Raw genomic sequence first — 23,346 nt, 5'->3', positions numbered from 1 at the left:
TCAATTTCAGATTTCAGATGTATCGATATCTTATATCTATATTTTCAGATATATCGCTGCTCAGTATCGGTAAAAATGAAAATTGGCGCGATCTGTTCTCGTACTTCTTTACGATTGAATAGAGTTCATGGCGTGTAAGCATAGTATTCAGCTTAAGTGCGGGACATCCGGGTTCGATTCTCTGATAAAATAGAATTTCATAGAGAAAATTCATTTAATAACTAAGATGTATATTTTATAACTAATAATGCGAAAATGAATAATCGTAAGGTCGGAAATGAGATACATCTTTTTGTCTGATTTAGTAAATTTGGTACGATTTCTACGGATTTCTACTTGCCCTTCGTTTAGCTGAATATTCATAGGAACTCATGGCACAGTGGCATAGCATTCGAATTATGTGCGGGATAAAAGGGTTCGATTCCTACATGAGACGACTGGCCATTCATTAGACTCGCAAGTCTAAATTCATATCATCAGAATCAGTTTTACCATCTTTACCCGTTTTTTTCTTAAGTTGACTTCAGAGATTAGAAGTATTTCCCTTATTGTCTCCCACATCTTTGTACAAAACGCATTCCCAAACTTTTCTATCATCAACTTCGCATTCGGTAAAAAACTCCCAAACGTCACTCGATTTTCTTCTCCCCATTGCATTTACTGACGTATGAATCACAACAAATGAGTGACGTAACCTGATTATTCTGTTATTGTCGCCTGGCAATTATCGTCGAAGAATTTTATCGCAATTTTTAAACGTTGAAGTATTTTTCTGAGCGCTAGATGGCGTTATACAGATATTTAGATATATCTGAATCGAAACAATCGATATAGATTTCTACGGTTTTTCAGATATATCTATATCGCGGTCTAAATATCGCCATCCCTACTACTGGTTCCTTCTGTTCGCTTCTCTTCCCCGGATGCTCTTGATCTATAACTTACGGAATACTGATTACGGTATCCGCGTTACATTGTTTAATTTTCATTTTTGTTTTTGTTTATTTTTCAATGCGTGAAGGCCACAGAATTTTTGATTGCTATACGTCGACTGCTATAATATGTCATGATTTCATTCTATTTGAAGTTGCACTCTTTTCTCTTAGAAAAAAAATAAGAAATTCTGCTGTAACTTTTTGCTTCAAATCAAATTCTTCTCCATTCTATTTGTCTTATGGATTGCCTTACGGATTTTCTTAATATATCCTAAAATAAATCCTTAAACAAGATTTGGTTAACAGAATGGCCGGCACACGTGTATTGTTACTTCTTAATTATATTGGTAGCTTTATCCTGAATGTTCTATTCTCATTCTGTATAACCCTACATCTATACGTAAGAGTGGAATTACTTTAGATTTTAATTAAAATTGCGCGCTATAACTTACATCACACGCGATGAGTAGATCGGGGAAAAGTGTCGAAGCTTTTGGATGGCCAAAATGACTGGGTTGTTTGCCGCCGGATGCCGGATGCCGAATACCAACTAAAACGAGGCATGTATTTTATAATTATGTAATATAATTTACTTCGAAACATTTATACGTAATAAATTCTAATTTTTTGCGATTCGTGCGTAAAAAATAATCAAAATCAAATCAGCGCATTTGTAATGTGCTCCGTTAGATGGCGCAGAGCTCAGAGAAATATTGCGTCTGCTAGGTGCCTAGGTCTTTTTGGAATTGCTGATAACGTTATTTGGAGCAGCAGCAACCTACTCGGCTTTAACTCATCCCTGAGCAAACACACACAGATGGAAATAAGAAACATGCTGGTCCATTTCATCTTCGCAACAAAAATCCATCATATTACATGATCTTCACCTGTAAACAATTGCAAATCAATCCCACTGCCCAAATCTCAGTCAATCATACTTAATCTCATCTTACCTCACGAAAACAGTCCAAAAAATCACAATCAGCTCGCCAAAATCGCAACACTCATCAAAAGCCAAACACAACAAAAGCCCTGTATCAACCCTGGTGGTGATAATGGACGCCAGTCCAATGCTAGCGACCCCCGCGCCACCGCGCGGCTGCGTCCATAGCAACACCTATTATTAAAAAAAAAAAAAAAATAACGTTATTTGAATGTTTACATGTAATATTCGTCGCATTTATTTCTGTCATCCAAAAATTATTTAGTTGATTTGCAGATTGTCTTAAACTCTGCATTGAATTCGTGTTTCCATATATTATGGATCTGATCGCTGTTGTCCGACGTAGTCATTATGAAGAAAGCACTAGGGAACGCCAACAACTAAACACGAGCAATTCTCCATGGGAAAAGTGATAAACCCTTTACATTCTATTTAGTGTTATTTTAAGATTTTTTTGAGTTATTATTATTAAATTTTTTTTGTCTTTTGCAGTGAGTCTGATATTGGGGTCACAGCGTGTGCTGACTGTGTCTCCTCAAAATGTTATAGCATTTGCTTGTTATGGAACACTGAAGAGTAGTACAGCAGGTCCAAGTGACCAAAGCATGAATGTTGTTGTTTGTGACGCTAATACCCTATGGGATACTCATATGTAAGTTTGAAATGTTAACAATTAGTTCAGAAAATTTGAAAAGTTATTCTGTTTTATTTTCTAGTGTTAAGAGCTGTGTGGCACAAGTTACTGAACATTCTGGAATGGGACCAATCTGGTCATTACTTGCTTATCAGTGATACTGCGGGAAAAGCAGAAATCTGGACAACACTCACACATCTTTTGAATGAATGGACCAGAGTAGCTAACATTTGCATTCCAGATGAGCCAATCCAGGCTGGAATGTTTTTCTTTAACGGAAAGAAAGTAATATACAGTTGAAGTAATTTTGCTTTTCAAATTAACCCTTTAGAGTTGGTTTTTTTCAAATTTGATTCTAGACATTTTTAAATTGCCAAAACCGGGAAAGTGTGTCATATCTGGACAAGTATATTCAAGTAGATATGAAACTAACCATTCGCGGATTCAAAGGTCGTCCTCTACAAGGTTTTCTTGTTGTTGGAATGACTGGCCTTGTGCAAGCTTTTGTGATGGGTGGTACGAAAGGAAAAACAACAAATGTAGAAATTCTTGGCGGAATACGATTAGCATATTCCTTTGTGGATCTTGCCTGGAAATAAAGGTAGTTGAGTAATTAATTCATTACAATTTTTTTTAACTCATGTACGGTCTTTCAGATGGAGAAATATTAGCGGTAGCATGCACGGGGATCCCTTTGGACCCGATTGTATATTGCAAGCTTACCATTCAAAAAGATGACGGAGTGGAATTCAGTTGCCTTCTTGATGAATATCGTCTTCGTTCTGAAACATTCACTGGACTTTTCCCCCTGCAGTCAGGAGGTAAATTTGCTTGAAATATTGAACATTTTGATTTTTGTTTTTAAATACTAAAGGTGTCTTTCTTTTCAAAATTAGCCAACGAAATGCGTGTGTGCGGTGTGAATTTCAGTTCACGAGAAGATTCATCGGGAATATTCCTAGTAGTAGATGGAATTAATAGTGGAACTCTTCAGTATTTGGGAGCTGTCAGAAGTTGAGCGAACGATTCATTCGCTTTTCTCCACTTTGGCTGCCATGAGTCGCTTCCTGCAGTGGCAGTGTATGTCCGTTTTCAATTGAAACAGTCGAATCACCTACGTCTGTCCGTCACGCAATGTCTGGGTAAACGGCCAAGAAGCGGGTAGCCCTCCACAGCATCATTTAGTCATCGCCACTGCATGTGGAGAATTATTGTGCTTACAACGCGAGAGTATGAAGCAGGTAGATATCGTCTATCTAGATTACGTTAAATAACTAAAGTGTAGCGCCATAAATGAATAACATTTCATGTGTACATTTTAACAAGCGATCCACGAATCAAGTAGACCAAAATCCCGGAGCGGCTTTCCTGATCTAAATCCGGAAAAGGCATAAAAAATCTAAAAAAAATATAGCCATGTTCGTCTTCGCACGCCGGATTTACCTGCGTTTGCAGAATGACGATTTTCCCCCCCGTTTAGAAGTTATTTAGCTCTAAAGTTTGGTTTTTTTGAATTTTGTCAGAAAGTGGGGGGGCTTTGACATCCATTTTCGAAAAAGTGGGGGAGCTAGGGAAAAAACAAATTTTTTGAAAAGGTTTATTGCAATCTCAACCACCAAAATCCAAAAGGAATTTCCTTTCCGGATTTTATTGGTTGAGATATTACCAATTTAGTGAAAGGATTATTTAGCTAGTTTCCCTCCCTGGCTTGCAGCCATTTTTTCGTACGGTCCGCTGCGCTCCTGGCGGAAGCCAGCAGAAGGTCTTATATATCGGCCTTCACATTAGACCCATTGCATTTATACAGGCCTTCATATATAGTGAACCCAGATTTCTTATTGGCCGATGTATAAGACCTTCTGCTGGCTTCCGCCAGGAGCGCAGCGGACCGTACGAAAAAATGGCTGCAAGCCAGGGAGGGAAACCAGCTAAATAATCCTTTCACTAAATTGGTAATATCTCAACCAATAAAATCCGGAAAGGAAATTCCTTTTGGATTTTGGTGGTTGAGATTGCAATAAACCTTTTCAAAAAATTTGTTTTTTCCCTAGCTCCCCCACTTTTTCGAAAATGGATGTCAAAGCCCCCCCACTTTCTGACAAAATTCAAAAAAACCAAACTTTAGAGCTAAATAACTTCTAAACGGGGGGGAAAATCGTCATTCTGCAAACGCAGGTAAATCCGGCGTGCGAAGACGAACATGGCTATATTTTTTTTAGATTTTTTATGCCTTTTCCGGATTTAGATCAGGAAACCCGCTCCGGGATTTTGGTCTACTTGATTCGTGGATCGCTTGTTAAAGGTGGGACACCTCAGCATTGTGGATAGGTCGAAATGTGAAAGCACCCAATCGAAAACGGTCAGCTCGGCGTGTTTCACTGCCACTGGCAATGCATTGATTGCCTTCGATAACACTGCGACAATGTTTGTCTGCAAACTTTCTTCCATCACAGATCCTGGTTAGATTTTGGTCAAGTCTTCGGCAAATATCTGAATGAAATGAGTTTAAACTCTACGAATTAGGTGTAGGAGCTGCAGCTACCATTCCTTATGCATGAATGTCATTGGAGTATTGTCTGCTGACTGGTATCGACTATTGGGACGTTGCTTGGAACCTGTTTTGATCCGGCCGTTGTGGAGCTCATCTGTGAGCGCTAGAGTAATTTAGAGTTTGCCGGCACACGTGTATTATTACTTCTTAAGTATATTGGTAGCTATACAACCCTGCATTTAATCTTGTTTGCGAGTAAGCGAGTATAAGCGATTTGTGTTTGTTTTTTCTGTGTTATTATTAATGATGTGATGCGAAAGTTGATACTCTGAACTTGTTAACCTTGGCGGACGTCCATTTAAGAAAAAATGTTTTCTCAGTACACTATTAGCCTACTTCTTCCTTGATTTTGCATTAACAGAAGACACCCTCTCCATAATGGACCCAGCTTGTACCAACGAAAGGACGTCTCGGACATCTTTGTTCAAGGCCTTGTGGTGTTGGTTTGAAGACTTATTGACGACCCTTGATCTCTCCTTTGAACTGAATTCTCGTCGGTTAATTGAAGAATTATTACGAACAGGTGACGTGAGTAGTGTAATAGCCTCCACAACTTCTTTCGCCTCCGTCATTATTTCATGTGTAGGTGACTGAGGAAGTCGTGACAGGATCAACAGAACTTTATCGTAAATATCGTGGAAAATTTCCAGGAAAGATCGTTCAAGAGTGACCTACCCAAAAGAATAAATACAGGTATGTGAAACTGTGTTTTCGTCTTGAATATATCTGTATATTGCGTATGTATATCTCACCACGTGGAGAAGTTCTTCCTGTTTGAAGAACTGAATAACAGGGAAAATGTTTGATCGAAAATGACTCAGCTGTTCATCAGTGGCATCCGACATCATTTTCAATTCCTTGTTGGGATCGTCATTTGTAGAATCGTCATCACATTCAAATAACTGAAAGTTGGGGTCCATTAGAAGGATAACACCGCTGATTCGTTGAACCTGATTGAGAAATGTCCCGTGACGAGAACGGCATCAACGTTTATGATTTCGGATGAAATTCGATTGATAAAAACTTCAAGAGCTTTGGAGGGCGGAATCATGTCTGTATCTTGGCTGCCTAAAATGTGAAGATCATCACGTTAAATCTTGTCAGCCAATTGAAAGGCTAATTTTTTTCTTTAAGTGCCAGAGACGTCATCGAAACCTACAGTGCCGAAGGCTTCAGCTTAATTTTTATAACGGATTTACCAATAGTAGAAACGACTTCAAGAAATATCGGCATCATATCAACATGGTGTAATCTTCCGCTGATTTCCGTAAGATGTTTTAAATTGGTTATAATTTCTGATCTTTGCATTTCTTTGTGAATAAGGATTTTTTCGGATTATTTTTTTAAAAAAGGTCATGTAATAGATTTAGAAAAAAGCAATTTTAATCAGTGAACAGTTTTACCTGCGTCCAAAACGAAAATTATATTAATTTTCGGAATGTTGTAAATATCCGATTCCTGATTCAAATTTAATTTGATGAATTAATTTTATTGCTATTGCCTAATAAGCCAAGATTTTAAAATTTACCTTGATAGTTCTCTGAATTACCAACGGTATCCGTTTTGGTAATTCGTTGTAGTATTTTTTTATTGGGGAGTCATTCAATGTGGGCAAATTGGCCACTGCAGAAGCATCAATAACAAAGACTGGATCACTGGAATCCCCAGCGGAGGTGGTAATATTGTTGGATTCATCTCGCCAATTGAATTTGGAGAATGGTATGGGTATCCCCAAAGGTACGCCTTTTGCTGGAATTGATTTACTTATAGTCTGAATTTCAGTGTCGTTTTCTACTGAATCCGGTGTCATCGTATCTTTAATTGGAAATTTGCGGGAAAAAAATGCAAATGTAAATGCAAACTATTAGCTAATTATTATTCTATTTCACTATTTGTGTGAGGTAGTTGTTTTGTTAACGTAATTTAATATAGTTTCCTTAATTATTTCTTGCAGGAATGCTATTATTCTCGTTAAAATTTTGTCAATCGATTTTGTAAACGTAAATTTGCGTATGCACGTCTAGCCAAAACAAATACCTGCTGTTAATTTTTTTTTAAATTTAGACTTACAGTCTTACCAGTAGTCATGCAGATACCCATTGTTTCTTCCGCGGTTTGTATGATTACACGTTGTATAGTTGGCAATCCGAATTATCACTAAACAAAATACAAACTACAGACTGGCTAATTACCCGAAAACTAATAATTCGTTTGTTTGGTTTCAGGAACAACCTTACCTTGCGAAGCGGTGCCTAGTTGCCTACGCACTAAAGGAGCTTTAGGTACGTAAACTTTCAAAATACCAAAGAGCCGTTGCGTCGTGAATGTCCCAAAAGCAAGGGAGAATTCAGAATTGATTTTCTGATGAATGAATGATAATGCGGTATCCATCAATACATCTAGCCAGTCACGCACAGTAAGAGATTCCGACTGCAAGATCAATACAAAATCATTTTCTGATTTTGAGAATCGAGGTCGAGCGAACCATATGCCTCGTTAAGTTACACACTGCAGCACCAGAAACTTACGTGCTGCGCTGAGGCATCTTGCGCGTTCGTCAAGGCGTGATTAATAATTATACGACGGTCGTACTCTATAGGTCCAATGTTTTAATACGTATGGTTCCTGTGGCTTACATGACAAACTAAACTCGACCCAACATGACGGAGTGAGCGGAAAGACGGAAAAACACGCAAAAGTTTTATTTGTAGGTATCATATTTAATTTAATCAATAAATTTTAGACCATTTTAATGTATTTCAAATTCCCGTTAACAGATAACACCTTAGAACTAGAATAATAACTGTAATAATTTGCTAAGAATAGATGGATGCACTTTTGCACTAATTCTTTAACCATGTACTTTCTGAGTGTTGATTTGTTTAATTTCTTTTTGGTATCTGCAGATCTTTTAAACGACTTATTTGGTGAGCAGTTCCAAAATCCTGGGTGTAAAATAGGAAATGATGACATCAGCGCCAGATCGTCGCATGCAACATAAAATTTCCATGAGCATGTTGTCTAGGTTGAATGCACCGGCTTTATCGCCATGGTACAACATGGCGTATTCTCCCGAGACCTGGAATTATCAGAACAATCAAACGGAATTCGCACAGCACCAAAGTAATTAGGTTATATATTTTACCTGGTAGATAAACATGGGATGATTGGGGAATTTATCTTTGACTTGACGAACCAAATCCAAATAAGCCAATCCTGGCTTCACCATCAGGAAATCGGCGCCTTCAGCAACGTCGCGTTCAGCAGCACGCATAGCCAAGCCTTTGCTTCCGGCCGGAAGCTGGTAGGCACGACGATCGCCGAACGCTGGAGCTGACTTCGCGGCATCACGGAAGGGTCCGTAGAAGCAGGAAGAGAATTTGACAGCATAGGAGAGAACAGAGACTCGGCTGGCCAGACCGTTGTCCTGCAGAATCTTTTTTATGGCGCCCACACGGCCATCCATCATGTCGGAAGGGGCCACTACGTGGGCCCCTTTGGGAAACATTTGCAATTGAAAAAGGTAAAATATAAAATTCTGTCTAGTTATGGAGGTAATACCTGATTTGGCATATGCTAATGCTTGTTTAGCCAACCTTGCAACACTGGCAGCATTATCTATGGTACCGTCGTCACAAAGGATTCCACAATGTCCATGGATGGTGTAAGCGCAAATGCATACCTGCGTTTACAGATAAATCAAGGCGGGATTCCCACAGAATAAAAAAGGATAGGTTCCGTTAGATAAAAAAATTCTCAAACATTGACTGACGCTGGCCTGTGTTCGAATTAGCCCAGACACCGATCGTAGCTGACAATATTCAAATATTAGTCTGCACTACTGAAGCACCGCACTGCGATACTGGAGATGTCAGATTTCAGCGGTAGCGAAATTTGGTACTTTGGATTGGCAATTCGGATAAATAATTCTAAAAGTAAGTCGGATCTCAGCGGGCCCTGCATAGTAGAAATATGTAGCCTGTCCAGCAACAACTCTAATCAACATTTTGCTACGTTATTTATCGATAAACTGTTGGATGACAGTTACGCCTGTAGGGTTTTTTGTTTATTCATGGAACATCTGTGTGTGCCTGACTTGTGTTACTTGATACGCCACCGGCTAGTTGGTGATGAACTTGAAAGCAAACTAGATAAGATTGACTATCAGGGTTAACCAAAACTTAAAACTCCAACGAAGTATCTCTAAACATTTATCCTGAATTTTCTATCCTCAATCTGTATAACCTTAAATCTACGTTAGAGTGGAATTACTTCAGATTTTAAATAAAATTGCGCTACAACTTACATCACACGCAATGAGTAGATCGGGGAAAAGTTGTCGAAGCTTTTGGATGGCCAAAATGACTGGGTTCTCAGGATGGTCAGCCGCCGAACCGAATTCGTCTTTCGGCATTGAAAATGGCACACCGAATAACAAGACAGAACTTAATCCCGCTGCGACGGCAGACTTTAAATGATTTTCGAGACGATTAACTCCGAATCGATAAATGCCAGGCATCCCACTAATTTCCTGTTCTGCTTCAGGGTCATCTCTTTATGTTATATAAGAGTAAATTAATGTCTGGCCAAATTTTTTTATAATGAAATTGCATTTAGTTACTTACACTATAAATAAAGGGTACATCAAATTGTTCGGTTTAATTGTTGTATCGGAAGTTTGCCATGCTCGTAGAGTCGCGTGAGAATATCCGCTGTGTAAGATATGTGTTATTGGGACTTCAGACATTCTTAACTAATCTTGTGGTGACTACTGAATCAATTCAACTGAGCACACTGAATGCCCAAACTAGATTGCTCTTCTTTACTCAGACTCCCGTCTTGCAATCTATCCTCGTACATTTGCATATTACTAATTTGGGAAAATTTATACCAAATAACATGTACTTTATAATTATTTAATATAATTTATTCAAAAACATTTATACGTACACACCAAATTCTAATTTTTTGCGATTCGTGCGAGTTTCATGTGGAAAAAATAATCAAAATCAAATCAGCGCATTTGTAATGTGCTCCGTTAGATGGCGCGAAGCTCAGAGAAATATTGCGTCTGCTAGGTCTTTTTGGAATGGCTGCTAACGTTGTTTGAATGTTTATATGGTATATTCGTCGCGTTGATTTCTGTCATCCAAAAAATATTAACTTGATTTGCAGATTGTCTTAATCTCTGCATTGAATTCGTGTTTCCATATATTATGGATCTCATCTCTGTTGTCCGACGTAGTCATTATGAAGAAAGCCCCAGGAAACGCCAACGATTAAACACGGGCAATTCTCCATGGGAAAAGTGATAAACCCTTTACATTCTATTTAGTGTTATTTTAAGATTTTATTGTGTTATTATTATTAAATTTTGGTTGTCTTTTGCAGTGAGTCTGATATTGGGGTCACAGCGTGTGCTGTGTCTCCTCAAAATGTTATAGCATTTGCTTGTTATGGAACACTGAAGAGTAGTACAGCAGGTCCAAGTGACCAAAACATGAATGTTGTTGTTTGTGACGCTAATACCCCATGGGATACTCATATGTAAGTTTGAAATGTTAACAACTAGTTCAGAAAATTTGAAAAGTTATTCTGTTTTATTTTCTAGTGTTAAGAGCTGTGTGGCACAAGTAACTGTTCTGGAATGGGATCAATCTGGTCATTACTTGCTTATCGGTGACACTGCGGGAAATGCAGAAATCTGGACAACGCTCACACATCTTTTGAATGAATGGACCAGAGTAGCTAACATTTGCATTCCAGATGAGCCAATCCAGGCTGGAATGTTTTTCTTTAACGGAAAGAAAGTAATATACAGTTGAAGTAATTTTATTTTTCAAATTAACCCTTTACATTTTTTTTTCAAATTTGTTTAGACATTTTTAAATTGCCAAAACCGGGAAAGTGTGTCATACCTGGACAAGTATATTCAAGTAGATATGAAACCAACTATTCGCGGATTCGGAGGTCGTCCTCTACAAGGTTTTCTTGTTGTTGGAATGACTGGCCTTGTGCAAGCTTTTGTGATGGGTGGTACTAAAGGGAAAACAACAAATGTAGAAATTCTTGGCGGAATACGATTAGCATATTCCTTTGTGGATCTTGCCTGGACAAAAGGTAGTTGAGTAATTAATTCATTACCAGTTTCTTAACTCATGTACGGTTTTTTCAGATGGAGAAATATTAGCGGTAGCATGCACGGGTATCCCTTTGGACCCGATTGTATATTGCAAGCTTACCATTCAAAAAGATGACGGAGTGGAATTCAGTTGCCTTCTTGATGAATATCGTCTTCGTTCTGAAACACTCACTGGACTTTTCCCCCTGCAGTCAGGAGGTAAATTTGCTTGAAATATCGAACATTTTGATTTTTCTTTTTAAATACTGAAGGTGTCTTTCTTTTCAAAATTAGCCAACGAAATGCGTGTGTGCGGTGTGAATTTCAGTTCACGAGAAGATCCATCGGGAATATTCCTAGTAGTAAATGGAATTAATAGTGGGACGCTGCAGTATTGGGAGCTGTCAGAAGTTGAACGAACGATTCATTCTCTCTTCTCCACTTCGGCTGCCATGAGTCGCTTCCTGCAGTGGCAGTGTATGTCCGTTTTCAATTGCAACAGTCGAATCACCTACGTCTGTCCGTCACGCAATGTCTGGGTAAACGGCCAAGAAGCGGGTAGCCCTCCACAGCATCATTTAGTCATCGCAACAGTATGTGGAGAGTTATTGTGCTTACATCGCGAGAGTATGAAGCAGGTAGATATTGTCTATCTAGATTACGTTGAATAGCGCAAAAATTAATAACATTTCATGTGGACACGGTACGTTTTCAGGTTGGACACCTCAGCATTGTGGATAGGTCGAAATGTGAAAGCGCCCAATTGAAAACGGTCAGCTCGGCGTGTTTCACCGCCACTGGCAATGCATTGATTGCCTTCGATAACACTGCGACAATGTTTGTCTGCAAACTTTCTCCCATCACAGATCCTGGTAAGATTTTGGCAAAGTCTTCGGCAAATATCTGAATAAAATTAGTTTTAAACTGTACGAATTATGTGTAGGAGCTGCGGTCACCATTCCTTATGCATTAATGTCATTGGAGTATTGTCTGCTGACTGGTATCGACTATTGGGACGTTCTTATCGGTTTGCGATCGACGATGCTGGATTCCCTGTGTGAACGATTAACCGACTCCTTCAACCAGCAATCTATTGGATTACAGCAATTGCTGCAATATAGATTGCTCAATATTAAATTGGCTATCTTCAGGTAACTAATAGAATTTTTTTACGAGTGCCATTAATAATTGATACAATTTTTGGTTAAAAGGTTGGGTCCAACTGCGAGTTCAAAAGCCGGATTGCAATACGGTATTATTATGCTTAACTCAGTATATTACGCACTGAAATCGCTGCTGAGGCCACCATCAGAGCTCTTTAATCAAGATAGAGCTCCTGCAGATAGCCTTACTGGTAAATAATTAATGATTAAACATCCATTTCTATACATGTAACATGTGCTCAATATTTTCAATTAGCTGTGTTGAGTTCCAAAGTTCCAGAGGTCGGCACTGAAGTTGACAAAGTGTTGCTACACTTGGAAGTCAAAGAATTTACAGTTGAGGCATCAACTCTCATCACAGTGCAACATCTTATTCAATGGACGGTCACCTTTATTTTGAGGTTATTGAACAATTTGCCCGATTGGCGAACTGCAACCACTACACGAGGAACAATGGTAATATTTGACGTTTCAAATTATTCGTAATAAAAAGCGTTTTATTAAATCGGGTTGGAATTATTTCAGTGCGACATGCTACGTGACCCTAAACTACTCAATATGTTTCGAGAACTATTGGTCATATTCAGGATTTGGGGCTTGATTCGTCACTCGTGCTTGCCTACTTTCAGCTACATGGAGAACGTTGATGTCATTGCCACACTGTTTCGCATTCTAACTCGACTTCTTCAAACATCAGAACCTGATGAAAGCCTTTTAGGTAATATTTATTCAAAATTTTTCCTCAAGAGATTGTTGCTGCACCGACAACGGTTGTCAGGTTTAAGTTACAAATCAGTGGTGGCTGTGGTTGACGCCAGCCACGTCCGGAAGGATCGACCACTTCCTTGCTCGATAAAAATTCTTTTCTCGTAGCCCAGAAAATCGGAATATTTTTTTGCTCTAGTCGTGACTAGCAAGTGCTCCTCTTTGACACCCATATTTAAACATCTCTTGGAATTCTTGGCGAGCAAATGGGCTTCATTCGCAGTTTATTCATTGGCACGAGGCCTTTTTGGACCGTTGGTGTTCCCGTATTCACATTAATTTTCTTTGTTACTTACTGGTTTGTTTTGTGTCCGGCCATTTGGAATCGCTATCATTTAGTCGGTAATGATCGTTCCGAGTTTAACCTTTGGCTCTTTGCATACTGGGTGGTTGCAGCCGCAATATGGGCGATTGTTTTCTTCGTAGCGTATTATTTGTGGAAGAAGGAGAAAAAGGTTGGCGAAAAGAGTGATTCGGGATTTGATCAGCACCTTTTATCTTCTCAACCCAACAAGACGACGATCCCACTTAGCTTAACTACGTTACCAATCCAGCCTAAATATTACATCCCTACTGAGAAAATCGATAGCGAAGTCACAACCCTTCAGTCCTTCACACCTCGTCAGAACCAAATGATTGAAGCCGAAGTTACGTCTAAACGCGTTCAACCGCTAATGTTGAAAACTATGCCCCCGTCTCGACCGTCGGAAAGCGATTTTACATGGGACACTGAGGACATTTCTTGGATGAGTGAAAACGGTGACATCACATCGCCATCGTATCTGATAAGCATCGCAGAACGAGACTTGGAAATCACTTTGGAAATCGATTCTGTAGCTAGTAGCCCTCAGCCTCCCGAAAGCGAAGATTCGCAAGAAGATGGTGAACGCCAATCTCTTGGGATTGAATATCGCTCGGATTTTTATCAGCTAACGCCGACCGGATCTCCTCCTGATTCGCCTTCATTCGCAAATACATCTTCTGGTGTAGAAAACCCCGCATTAGAAATGGAAGATGACGATATAAGTGACATTAACTTGACGAAATCTGAATGAAATTTCATTTTTCGGCATCAGTTTGTTATTCTTTCGACTTTGGATTGTTTTAGTGTCTCTTTCCCGGAGTGCCGATTATGCAAACTGTGTTTTGTGTCATTCAACGTTTTTTCAGTGTGTTTATTTGATAATTTATTCATTTGTGCGTGCCCATACTTGTAGACGAATGTTGCCAGCTTTCGAGTCAACTCATTATTCCTGACATTGGGCTCTCGTTGCCAGCGCGTGGAATAGCCAGCCCTACTTTGTTTAATCAGCTACCGTTGCAGGTACGATACAAGTTTCTTTTTTCCAGTTTCCATTAGGATTGTCATCCTTATTTGTTGTTTTTGCAAATGCAGTACGAATACGGAAGCCATCCAGAAGAGCCCAGTTCAACCAAGTACGACGGCGTCGAAGGCGAGAGCAAAGTCGACTCGATTCGCCACGTCTACCTTGGTTCGAAACCGCATAATGTTCGCTACTGCTCGCGCTGCAAGGGCATCAGCATCGTCGTTAAGGGGTTGCGGGTGGGTCGATCGAACGCTGCCAAATCGTGGGACATGCGATGGCAGATGTCGTGCATTTGTCGCGGGAAATGGAGCCGACAAGAAGTCCAGTAATTTGTAGTTCATTTATTCGCGTTTGTACGGCTGTCAATTTTTGAATTCCATTTCGTGGTTGGATATCATACACTCTCATGCACAATTACTAATTATAATGGCACAATCGAATATGTCTTAATACTTAAAATAACGTAGATACAAATGAAAGAGGTGTAATAGCGTAACATTGTTTTGAACCCATCAGCCAACTTTGTGCTTTTGTCCACCACCAACAACTTACTACTTGCCGTTGTGATAGTAAAACGACGTTAACCTCGCTAATTAAGAGATGGATGGAGCACGGTTATGTGTCAAAAAGTGTTACTCCGCGAGATGCTTTCAATGTAATATTAGTTCAGTTAGCAGTTACGATCATTCGTTTTTATACGGACGTGGTCTTCATAGCATTACTGACCACCAGCTACCTTTATAATAATATTATCGGTATAATTTGCACTTTACTTTTTTTTCTGATCAGAGTGGGTGGATAAAGGATTCTCTTCCGGTGACGCGGTAGTAATGCTGGGATACTATAGGTCTAAATAAATTTGTTGTTTGCTAAAGATAACTGGAATTATCTATTGCGCAGTTGACGTTGGGTGGGCGGCGTAACTTTTCTGTTATTATTGAGGCATCTAGACTTTAGTTGGTTGACGTAAACAAACTAATACAAGGGAGGATCTCGCACCTGTTGCTGGTGCTCGGTTGAATGGGTTTTTATCGAGATTAAGCAATACAGTTTATCTGGCATAATGCAATCTGGCTCATGTTCCCTCGACGTCCATACGGTGCGTTTGGTTATTCTAAAGTTTCTTAATGTTGTTGTTCGTTCTGTAAACTAATGCGCGGGTATGGCACTAACATTTTCGCGATTTACGCTAGCAAAAACGCAAAATACAGAAAACACAGAAAGTCTAGAATTTTGGTTATAAAATGAGAAGAATAGAATCAGAAAAATAGTTGATTAAAGGTTATTTTTTAAATTCTTGCTATTAATAAAATAAATAGTTGAGTAAATTATCTTTGATTTTATAGGCCGAATAAAGATTTTCAAGTACGCAATTTTTTCTTTAGAATAAAAATTTATGTTGAAGCTTTTTTTAAACCATTAGCAATAAAAAATGGAGCTATAATTAAAAGTGAAATAGATTAACCAGCGTCATGAATTACTCTTGTTCGGATGTTGTTGCCAGCAATTAAAAATGGAACGATAATTAAAACTGAAATAGCGGGTGAAATAGATTAGCCAGTGTTGTGAATCACTCTTGTTCGAATGTTGTTGCGTTTTTCAGCGGTTGCGCTGTAAACCCGCGCGGTGCTGTCCAGTATAAATACCGTTCGGCGGATACAGTTTTCTTCATTCAGTGTATCTACCTTACGGGCTGTCGGACGTTTTCAGCCTCAGTAGTTGTTGCATCCGCTCTTTAGCACTCATTTTGGCAAGTATTCCTAAAAATTTTAAAGAAAACGTAGTAGACTAATTATTTTTCAAATTTCTTCTTTCTCAGCTTGCGCTAAACTAGCTTATTAGTACATTCAACAACTCAATAAACCTCACGCCATGGCAAGAAAGGAATCCGTATTTTGGCTATTTTGCACGTTGGCGTTAATGATGAGTGTGGTCTTAGTTGATGCCCAGACCTTTTTTACGAATGGACGTTATGGGAAGCGGTCTGAAGTTCGTTCTCGAGGTAAATTGCACCCCTTTCCTTTAAAATATTTTTTAAAATATTTTTGCGAATGATGGAAGGTGTCTGACTTTTCCTTTTTTTTCCTTAATTTTACTTGAAAAGAAACTGTTGATTTTTAATCATGTCTTTCCTTACATATTTTTTCAGTCGCTAGCCGTTCGGCTGATGAAAGATTCTTTGGAGGGCCCCGATTTGGCCGCTCTGGTAATGGCGGAATCGTTCTTGGTAACAGTGAACTGGACGCCCGTAATCCGGAAAGATTTTTCATCGGGAGTCGCTACGGTAAACGTAGTGAAATGGAACGTAAGATTTTGTGTTTAGTCTTCAAACTAGCTGCATAATATTTTGATAACTTGTTAATTAATTAAAGGCTATTATTCTCTTATACTAAAACGTGTTTTGTTTTTTTAATAGAAATCGTTCCGTCCCCGCAGGTGGATGAATCGACTTCCAATAGCCAAGAAAAGGAGACATTTCTTGAATGTAATCCAATAGGGATTGAGCAGCTTTACCACTGCATTGAAAGGTTGTTCATTGACTGACTGGTATAAAAAAACAAATTACTTCATCGATATTTCATCATACGATTTCACAGAAAAAATGGAAACGTCAAAAATCAAGAAGGAGCATGAAAGCTAAACAGTGTTTTATCCAAGCTTTGCTTAAAAGGAGAGAAAACATCGTTAACTTTATCTTGATGACTCTTTAAAACGCTAGTTCATATATTGTACTATAATAAACGTTGTACTACATTGTGATCTTTTCTGCTGACTATTGATTGCTGTTTTTAGTACCATTTTTTGAAAGAGATTGAATCTATTTGAAAGTAAAAAAAAAGTTGCTAGTTTCTAGAATGGAAATCGAAAAAAATTAGTTTTTCTTACGGTGTGGGAGGGTTGTTCGGCGTGTAAGATGGCAGGGCTGGTTCATAATTTTTTAAATAGAAAATAGAGTTCCATTCAAGATCAAGATTCAAGAGAACATTTAAAATTTTTTAAAAAGCTTCGACTGAGTGAGCTTCGTAAAATTTAAAAGGGCAACACCGCTTCCAATTTCTCACGGAAGTTCGTCTGCAGTCTCTGCACTCTCTTGTCCACAGGCGGATAGGCCCACGCCCCACAGCACTGATGGTGAGATCAGCATATTGCTACATTCCATATTGTATCAAAGTTTCAGAGATCGAATTGTTTGATTGTAATGAGCAATCGGTAAACGAGTCCGTTGACGAAAAAGTTTGATTTTGTTCCTCGATGGTCTAAAACCTGTGTTACCCACGGGTGTCCCGTTACCACCTAACGTGGTTGAAACAAAGCAGGCAAATTAAGGAGAAACAGTCCATGTGTCCAGATCAAATTGACGCAATGATGCACGGCGAGGAATTTTCCTTGCTAAAACTAACGAGTACTACTACAAGATTTTGTTCTGTGTGTTTTTTTAGGTTCAAATCATCCCACCACTTCAATCTGATGCAACAGCAGCAAGTCTAAGATTTTCAAGTACAGTGTTGCTGTTGAAGTTACCTCTGCTTGCAATTAATCCAATGATGTAGACCGTGTAGAACAAGTATGTAATTAAGTGAACTTAAACATTTAGTGTTAGCTACACTTACCCATGTGACTACCAGACGCAATGATTGCCTAAAATTAGACAAATTCCAATCTCCAGTCTACATAGGGATCGGCATGGATTACAGTTCCACATCAGAAAATAAAATATCAGTGATGAAAAGAACTCAACATTGGTGTAAAAAAGTGTGTAAAGTGCAACCCAGTTTTCGCTTGCATGTTTAAAGTTCAATGGATAAAGAAATTGAAATTGAACTTTAAATCTTTTCATTCAACATCTTCTACAGTCAGTCTTTTACCCGTGGCCAACAAGATTATTGAGTTAGACTTTAGCAACTTGTGATTGTGTGTTTAAGTAACAATAACTTTTTCTTGATATTTAAACAAAATTCCTGATTTATCCATTTAGACACTCTGGAATCTTTGGGTCACGACCGACATTGACACGAATGCTGGTTCCATATAAAACGCATCTTAGCCGAACTGACGTTCCGGAAGAAATTGGCTTCGGTGATGTTCTCATTGAGGAAAGTAGTACTGGACACTACTCGAACCCCTATCAAATGAACTGTTGTTGCAGTTCTAATCAAGATGAAATTTGAAAACCCCTGTATCCCAAGCTACAGTATTTGAAGCAGGTGACTCCCACAATACAGTTGACAAAGAAGTATCAGGTGAAAAAGCTACAAAAGATATTCTACCGGTTAAAATTCCATTAGAATTATGTGTGGCTTAAATTTATTCGATTGTGTTGGGGTTTTACATTAGATCGAGTCCTTATCAGTGTGGGCCTAGTTCTCCCCCCAGTCAATCCGGCTGAAGAAAATGCGTCGCAGCCGGAAACATCTTGTAGTTATTTCATGTCAATTGGTGGGTACACATGCTACCTATTGGAACTTCCAATTAAATTCGAACTCTTATTTTATTTTGTGGCTACTTTGAAAATTGATAGATTTGGAATTCGATGAAGTACTGCCGAATTTGGATCGTGGACAGCATCATTCCTTTGGCTGAAAAAGATCTCGGTTCTCTAGGATGACCTGGCGCTACAGCTCACATTCTTGTCCAGGATCAACTCGCTTATTCACTCCCACCATTTGGGGACTTTATTGCCGAATTTTCCGATATCGTACCAAATGAAGTTGTTGTTCACCGTTCCACATCGGAAGCCACTACTCCAGTTCCAGTGATCGGTAAAAGATTAATTTATCATATTTTATTTGAAATGGCCGAGAATTTATTTGTTAATTTTTTGCTAGTTTTCTACTCTTCGTCTTTCTAGGGAGAGCCTAGAGTAGCATTTCCGATACAAGCCTCAGACAGTAGGTGAAGCCACTGTCTGTACTAGCCAATAGCATGTGCTCGAATAGCGGAAAGCGGCTGAATTCATTTTTTACAACTTTAAAATGTTGTCTAGGGACGGTCGACTTTTTCCTGGAGTTGGAGTTGTGGAAGTCTAACTGGCCAAGAAAATTAACCAATTTACACCACTCGTTCAGGTATTTGCGTCGAAGTAAGTTTTATTCTTCAACTTTTGACAAATTTTTGCTTAAGCACAAGAAATTGCGCGGAAAGCAGTTAAGCCATTCCTATTCTGGTCAGCTCGCACATGCCCATCTGAAGTCAAATCCTCTTCAATTTGGCAGTCATTATCAACTTGATTGTCACCGTCTTTTACCCGTTCGACACTGACGGACCGATTCCTGATCCTGGCACTCACCTCTTAGGTCTGGATAACTTATATAATAACTTAATTTTCATCTTTTCAACGATCTTTTTTATAAATACTCAGGTCTTGTCTGGGCATCTCATGCTCCTTTCGGCCGCTGTGGCCATTACGTTACCTAAACCGTGGCGTACATCAGAACTCTCGTCATGACAGTAATTCTCCGACTTATTTGCTCCACTGGACCTCAACAACCAAAATTGATGCTCCTTGGCACCGCCACGGTAGTGTTGAAGGACGTATATATGCTGAGCGTGAGGCAAATTGCATGGACACGGAGATCCGCTACCACGTCGTTTACCTCATCTGTTGTTTCCTTGGACTGCTCAACTTCATCTGCTCAGTGTGAGTGTTAGTAGTTGTGTGAGTAACAGTTAGTAGCTTAGTTATGTTAAGTTGGTACATGCAGGGATATTATGCAGACAGACGTGGTAAACAGTGGGAGACAATATGGAGGGACATGTGATGGAGTAGGAATCGAATTTCGTACCTTTGGAATCAACACTAGGTGTCTTAACCGTTATACTATGGTCGCACATCCTGTATGAACCATCTCCGGGAGTTGATCATATACTTAAAAGAGCGTAGTTGAGATCGTTATGGAATGTTTACTTTGAATAGGAAGTGATAACAATAGTTAACTGGTCATAGATTTTCAACTGTCATTCAGGAGTCCCATGTTCGCTTTTCTTTAAAAAATTATGACATGAGTTTTCCCAGTCTACCCTTTTTTTTTAAAGATGCCGGACATTTTTTGGTTTTTAACTGCGTCATCACGATTATAATGCTACTCATATTTTTGTTGCAAAACCCACATGTGAACTGCTAAAACCAGAGCCATCAATTTTTTTGACCAACAAGTTTTTGATGACTGCTAAAACTATCACCGCTTTTGAAAAAAAAGCCGCATAATTTGTTTTCTTTTTCAGAGGCACCTGGTAGAGAAATGTTGTACTACTTCATGGAATCCCATTTCTCATGTCTGTTTAATTCACGCGTGGATTTCTTGGATGGTGAATTGATCATTCGGTACGTGTTCATTTGTGAATATCTTCCTAATTTGTTAATTTCAAGTCTCCATTTCTTTCCTATATTCAAAGTTCTAATATGTTGATATTGATAATGCTATACACATATGTATATTTATTTTCCATTGGTAGGACCAAAGTAGATTTTTCATCATCATTGGGGAGGGGAGGTCGTGTGGACACATTTTCACTATTTGCGTAAACTATTTCCTTCAATCATGGATTTTGTAAAGGGAAATGTGCTGTAAACTGGATTGGTAGATACTGAAAGAATGCTTGTTTCACTCTTAGAGTACTCAACAAAGTTAAAATGATGCGTATTTGAAACTTAATTGAGTCATCCAGTTTAATGTCAACTTTTGTTTCAACAATTATTATCAGATAATTCTGCTATAGAATATTTGGGCTGACTGTATGAAGTGATATAATGTAGTACTAATTTTTTTTTATAGCATTTCCATTGATACTGAAAATTGGAAGAAACAAAGAGGAAGTTCGGAGGAGGGGGAGGCGTGATGTTCATTTACCAAAAGTAATGTGGTTTAAATGAATATGCGGTTATCAGCAATTTACTTAAATTTTTATTTATTGAAATATCTTTTAGATTTGACATGACAGTTTGATGCCAAAAGTTAGTTTGAACACTAAATCAAACACAGATAACTGTTGCTGCTGCCTTACAGCCACAGGCAGGAAAATAATTATTTTCTTCAGAAAATTGCAAGTTTTATTTTTTGTCTTGACCCCCCCCCCCATACTTTCTGTTAATATTTATAGATTTTTATGTTGCAAGAGTGAAGAAAAGTCTGAAATAGCTAACTTAATAATTTATGTTTTGTGTCATAGGGTAAGCTGCGGGAATAATCTAGTCTTCATCCCCACTTGATTCATTTCGTGCCAGTTATTAGTGAAACTTGAAAGGCGTGACGAATTCAAATTGAGGTGTTGCGTGCTGTCTGCAAGCAAGCAATCCAATTGGCTGTCGCTAGGTGGCTAAAATTATGTCCACCAGGTAGCGCCATGTTGTTTCTAACAGACGCAGACGAAATGAGTGTTGATTGTTGAATGTTTATCGATGTGACGTTTCCCATGCTGAAAATGAAACGGTACATTTCTTGTTAAAATCTTAGGGTTATTTAATGTAAATTTTTTATGTATAAAATTTACAGGTGAATTAGCATGTAAGCAGTTAATGACCAAATCATCTCGTAGCTCAAGTGACTGTACATTTCGCCAAATTGTCGTGCCTCGAGCGTCTTGCTGCCTGTAGATTTCCAGAATCTATACTTCAGAGAAATTAAAGTAAATTTGTTGATTAATTTCCCTGCAATAATGCAATATATTTTATCAGTTTATGTTCAGGTAGGGCTTTTCTATCAAATAATTTAAGAGCACAACAAAGTCTGAGCTTCATTGTTGTCATGCAGATGGTTCCATTGCAGCCACCTCGTGAAAAGGGAGTTCAAGTTGAGCTGCAGCTGCTGCAAGCAGTCTGTAGTGCTGGTGTCATTCTGAAGTGTTCTCAATGTGTCAGTCTAGGCTGAAGCTAATTAAAGTGTACTGTTCAAGTCTTGTGAGTGTTAAAAGTATTAATTTGCAATTAAGTTTATCTATGTTTATAAGAGACGATTGGGAGTTTATACTAATAACTGTTTCATTAATCTTTTAGATTATAGACATCAAGCACATTGATAACCAATTATAAACAAGGTGAGATGTCAAGCACATTGACAACAAATTATAAACAAAATGACTTTCTTTTTATAAATTTGCAGGGTCTAAACTAAATGTTTCTAAATTTGCATGCCAGATTTATGAGAAGTCATGTCGTTTGAAGAAAAAGGGCAATGTCTACACAGGTAACAAGGTTCCTTGTTTGAAAACCCGTTGGCTGGTACCTGTGAATCTCCATTTTTACTTCTTTAAACTGGCCCTCTTAATTGAGGTATTGCTTTCTGTCGCTAAACTCTTATTGAAAATTTATTGTCATCCAAATAAATGTTCATTCTGCTTACAGGGTAACTCCTTCGCTACTGATCATCCACTGGACCCTACTTCATTCATTGGTGAAAACTGATGAGAGAATCCTGTAATTCAAGACTGATAAATTGTGTAGTTGTTAGATACATTACAAGTGCATATCTGGGCTCCCTTCTTCAGTGGCCCCGTTTCCCTAAATAACCACTAACAAACGCCCGCCGGTGGTCACTCACTCGCTGCGACAACCAGGAGGAAGGGAGATGTTTGGTCGAACGGGGACTTGCAAGGCGCATGATTCGATGAAATCTGTTGGAGGGTCATGAGTCTAAGCCGGAAGCCTACTATGACACACTGCTCTCATAATAACTGCTCCTCAGCTCTCTTCGTTCTTTTTCCGGTTTCTCTTAACCATGGCCGGGTAATCTCCCTGGTCGAGTCAGTCGGGCAGTGTCTCCCCCTGCTTGACTGGCAGCAATTTATTCCGTACCGTCTTTTTAATAAATAAAACTTGACAAAATTTTACAATACACCATTTAAAAATTTATCATTATTTATATAAATTTATACAATCAATAAAATAACCAACAAATTTATATTAAATAATT

General features: G+C 38.7%; 4 protein-coding genes and 2 long non-coding RNA genes across 8 annotated transcripts; 4 read left to right on the top strand and 2 right to left on the bottom strand.

The window, feature by feature from the left end:
* The first annotated feature begins 2,240 nt into the window (after positions 1-2,240).
* Positions 2,241-5,385, top strand: LOC124312599. Its single transcript, XR_006910585.1, has 8 exons — positions 2,241-2,287; positions 2,371-2,530; positions 2,595-2,797; positions 2,872-3,113; positions 3,169-3,333; positions 3,409-3,753; positions 4,815-4,971; positions 5,036-5,385. It is a non-coding gene; the product is annotated as an uncharacterized LOC124312599 (long non-coding RNA).
* A 103-nt stretch (positions 5,386-5,488) lies between these two features.
* LOC124312597 lies at positions 5,489-7,699 on the bottom strand. 2 transcript variants are annotated; one of them, XM_046777071.1, is made up of 7 exons: positions 7,301-7,699; positions 7,134-7,220; positions 6,592-6,878; positions 6,467-6,521; positions 6,263-6,373; positions 5,816-6,131; positions 5,489-5,734 (listed from the first exon to the last, which is right to left on the bottom strand). In XM_046777071.1, the coding sequence occupies exons 3-6, from the start codon at positions 6,871-6,873 to the stop codon at positions 5,983-5,985; spliced, it is 597 nt and encodes a 198-aa protein (XP_046633027.1). In that variant the 5' UTR covers positions 6,874-6,878; positions 7,134-7,220; positions 7,301-7,699; the 3' UTR covers positions 5,489-5,734; positions 5,816-5,982. The 2 variants fall into 2 exon arrangements, with proteins under 2 accessions (XP_046633027.1, XP_046633026.1); XM_046777070.1 differs by having other exon boundaries at positions 7,142-7,220.
* Positions 7,700-7,797: 98 nt separating this feature from the next.
* LOC124312595 (delta-aminolevulinic acid dehydratase-like) lies at positions 7,798-9,890 on the bottom strand. Its single transcript, XM_046777067.1, has 5 exons — positions 9,689-9,890; positions 9,370-9,616; positions 8,625-8,745; positions 8,209-8,558; positions 7,798-8,142 (listed from the first exon to the last, which is right to left on the bottom strand). Exons 1-5 carry the CDS (start codon positions 9,808-9,810, stop codon positions 7,984-7,986), a joined length of 999 nt encoding a protein of 332 aa, XP_046633023.1. The 5' UTR covers positions 9,811-9,890; the 3' UTR covers positions 7,798-7,983.
* A 243-nt stretch (positions 9,891-10,133) lies between these two features.
* On the top strand, positions 10,134-14,857 carry LOC124312697 (mediator of RNA polymerase II transcription subunit 16-like). The gene is made up of 13 exons (XM_046777188.1): positions 10,134-10,371; positions 10,455-10,610; positions 10,675-10,873; positions 10,943-11,183; positions 11,239-11,403; positions 11,479-11,822; positions 11,900-12,056; positions 12,128-12,335; positions 12,396-12,538; positions 12,604-12,803; positions 12,873-13,065; positions 14,330-14,436; positions 14,509-14,857. The coding sequence occupies exons 1-13, from the start codon at positions 10,280-10,282 to the stop codon at positions 14,767-14,769; spliced, it is 2,466 nt and encodes an 821-aa protein (XP_046633144.1). The 5' UTR covers positions 10,134-10,279; the 3' UTR covers positions 14,770-14,857.
* A 989-nt stretch (positions 14,858-15,846) lies between these two features.
* Positions 15,847-17,200, top strand: LOC124312698. 2 transcript variants are annotated; one of them, XM_046777191.1, is made up of 5 exons: positions 15,847-16,190; positions 16,260-16,442; positions 16,590-16,724; positions 16,857-16,968; positions 17,038-17,200. In XM_046777191.1, exons 2-5 carry the CDS (start codon positions 16,313-16,315, stop codon positions 17,072-17,074), a joined length of 414 nt encoding a protein of 137 aa, XP_046633147.1. In that variant the 5' UTR covers positions 15,847-16,190; positions 16,260-16,312; the 3' UTR covers positions 17,075-17,200. The 2 variants fall into 2 exon arrangements, with proteins under 2 accessions (XP_046633147.1, XP_046633146.1); XM_046777190.1 differs by having other exon boundaries at positions 15,885-16,190; positions 16,590-16,745.
* Positions 17,201-17,496: 296 nt separating this feature from the next.
* On the top strand, positions 17,497-23,275 carry LOC124352576. The gene is made up of 17 exons (XR_006921502.1): positions 17,497-17,572; positions 17,881-18,005; positions 18,417-18,681; positions 18,776-18,877; positions 18,960-19,200; positions 19,267-19,333; positions 19,425-19,506; positions 19,562-19,734; positions 19,800-20,078; positions 20,663-20,762; positions 21,608-21,867; positions 21,931-22,063; positions 22,113-22,123; positions 22,189-22,334; positions 22,431-22,471; positions 22,537-22,706; positions 22,779-23,275. It is a non-coding gene; the product is annotated as an uncharacterized LOC124352576 (long non-coding RNA).
* Positions 23,276-23,346: the final 71 nt, after the last annotated feature.

This window comes from Daphnia pulicaria, chromosome 8 (assembly GCF_021234035.1).
Source record: "Daphnia pulicaria isolate SC F1-1A chromosome 8, SC_F0-13Bv2, whole genome shotgun sequence".
Lineage (NCBI taxonomy): Eukaryota > Metazoa > Arthropoda > Branchiopoda > Diplostraca > Daphniidae > Daphnia > Daphnia pulicaria.
This window is presented reverse-complemented; position numbering and strand designations above follow the sequence as displayed.

What these genes read in the sequence shown, in the direction of transcription:
- LOC124312697 (XM_046777188.1), top strand. Translation starts at nt 10,280, where the DNA reads ATGGATCTCATCTCTGTTGTCCGACGTAGTCATTATGAAGAAAGCCCC. An exon ending in TTTCCCCCTGCAGTCAGGAG is followed by an intron (nt 11,404 to 11,478) that starts GTAAATTTGCTT and finishes TTTCAAAATTAG; the next exon opens with CCAACGAAATGCGTGTGTGC. An exon ending in CCACTACACGAGGAACAATG is followed by an intron (nt 12,804 to 12,872) that starts GTAATATTTGAC and finishes GAATTATTTCAG; the next exon opens with TGCGACATGCTACGTGACCC.
- LOC124312595 (XM_046777067.1), bottom strand. Translation starts at nt 9,810, where the DNA reads ATGTCTGAAGTCCCAATAACACATATCTTACACAGCGGATATTCTCAC. An exon ending in ATGTACCCTTTATTTATAGT is followed by an intron (nt 9,617 to 9,688) that starts GTAAGTAACTAA and finishes TATAACATAAAG; the next exon opens with AGATGACCCTGAAGCAGAAC. An exon ending in ATCTACTCATTGCGTGTGAT is followed by an intron (nt 8,746 to 9,369) that starts GTAAGTTGTAGC and finishes CTGTAAACGCAG; the next exon opens with GTATGCATTTGCGCTTACAC.
- LOC124312597 (XM_046777070.1), bottom strand. Translation starts at nt 7,163, where the DNA reads ATGGGTATCTGCATGACTACTG. An exon ending in GGGTATCTGCATGACTACTG is followed by an intron (nt 6,879 to 7,141) that starts GTAAGACTGTAA and finishes TTCCAATTAAAG; the next exon opens with ATACGATGACACCGGATTCA. An exon ending in AATTTTCGTTTTGGACGCAG is followed by an intron (nt 6,374 to 6,466) that starts GTAAAACTGTTC and finishes TTATTCACAAAG; the next exon opens with AAATGCAAAGATCAGAAATT.
- LOC124312698 (XM_046777190.1), top strand. Translation starts at nt 16,313, where the DNA reads ATGGCAAGAAAGGAATCCGTATTTTGGCTATTTTGCACGTTGGCGTTA. An exon ending in GTCTGAAGTTCGTTCTCGAG is followed by an intron (nt 16,443 to 16,589) that starts GTAAATTGCACC and finishes ATATTTTTTCAG; the next exon opens with TCGCTAGCCGTTCGGCTGAT. An exon ending in TAAACGTAGTGAAATGGAAC is followed by an intron (nt 16,746 to 16,856) that starts GTAAGATTTTGT and finishes TTTTTTTAATAG; the next exon opens with AAATCGTTCCGTCCCCGCAG.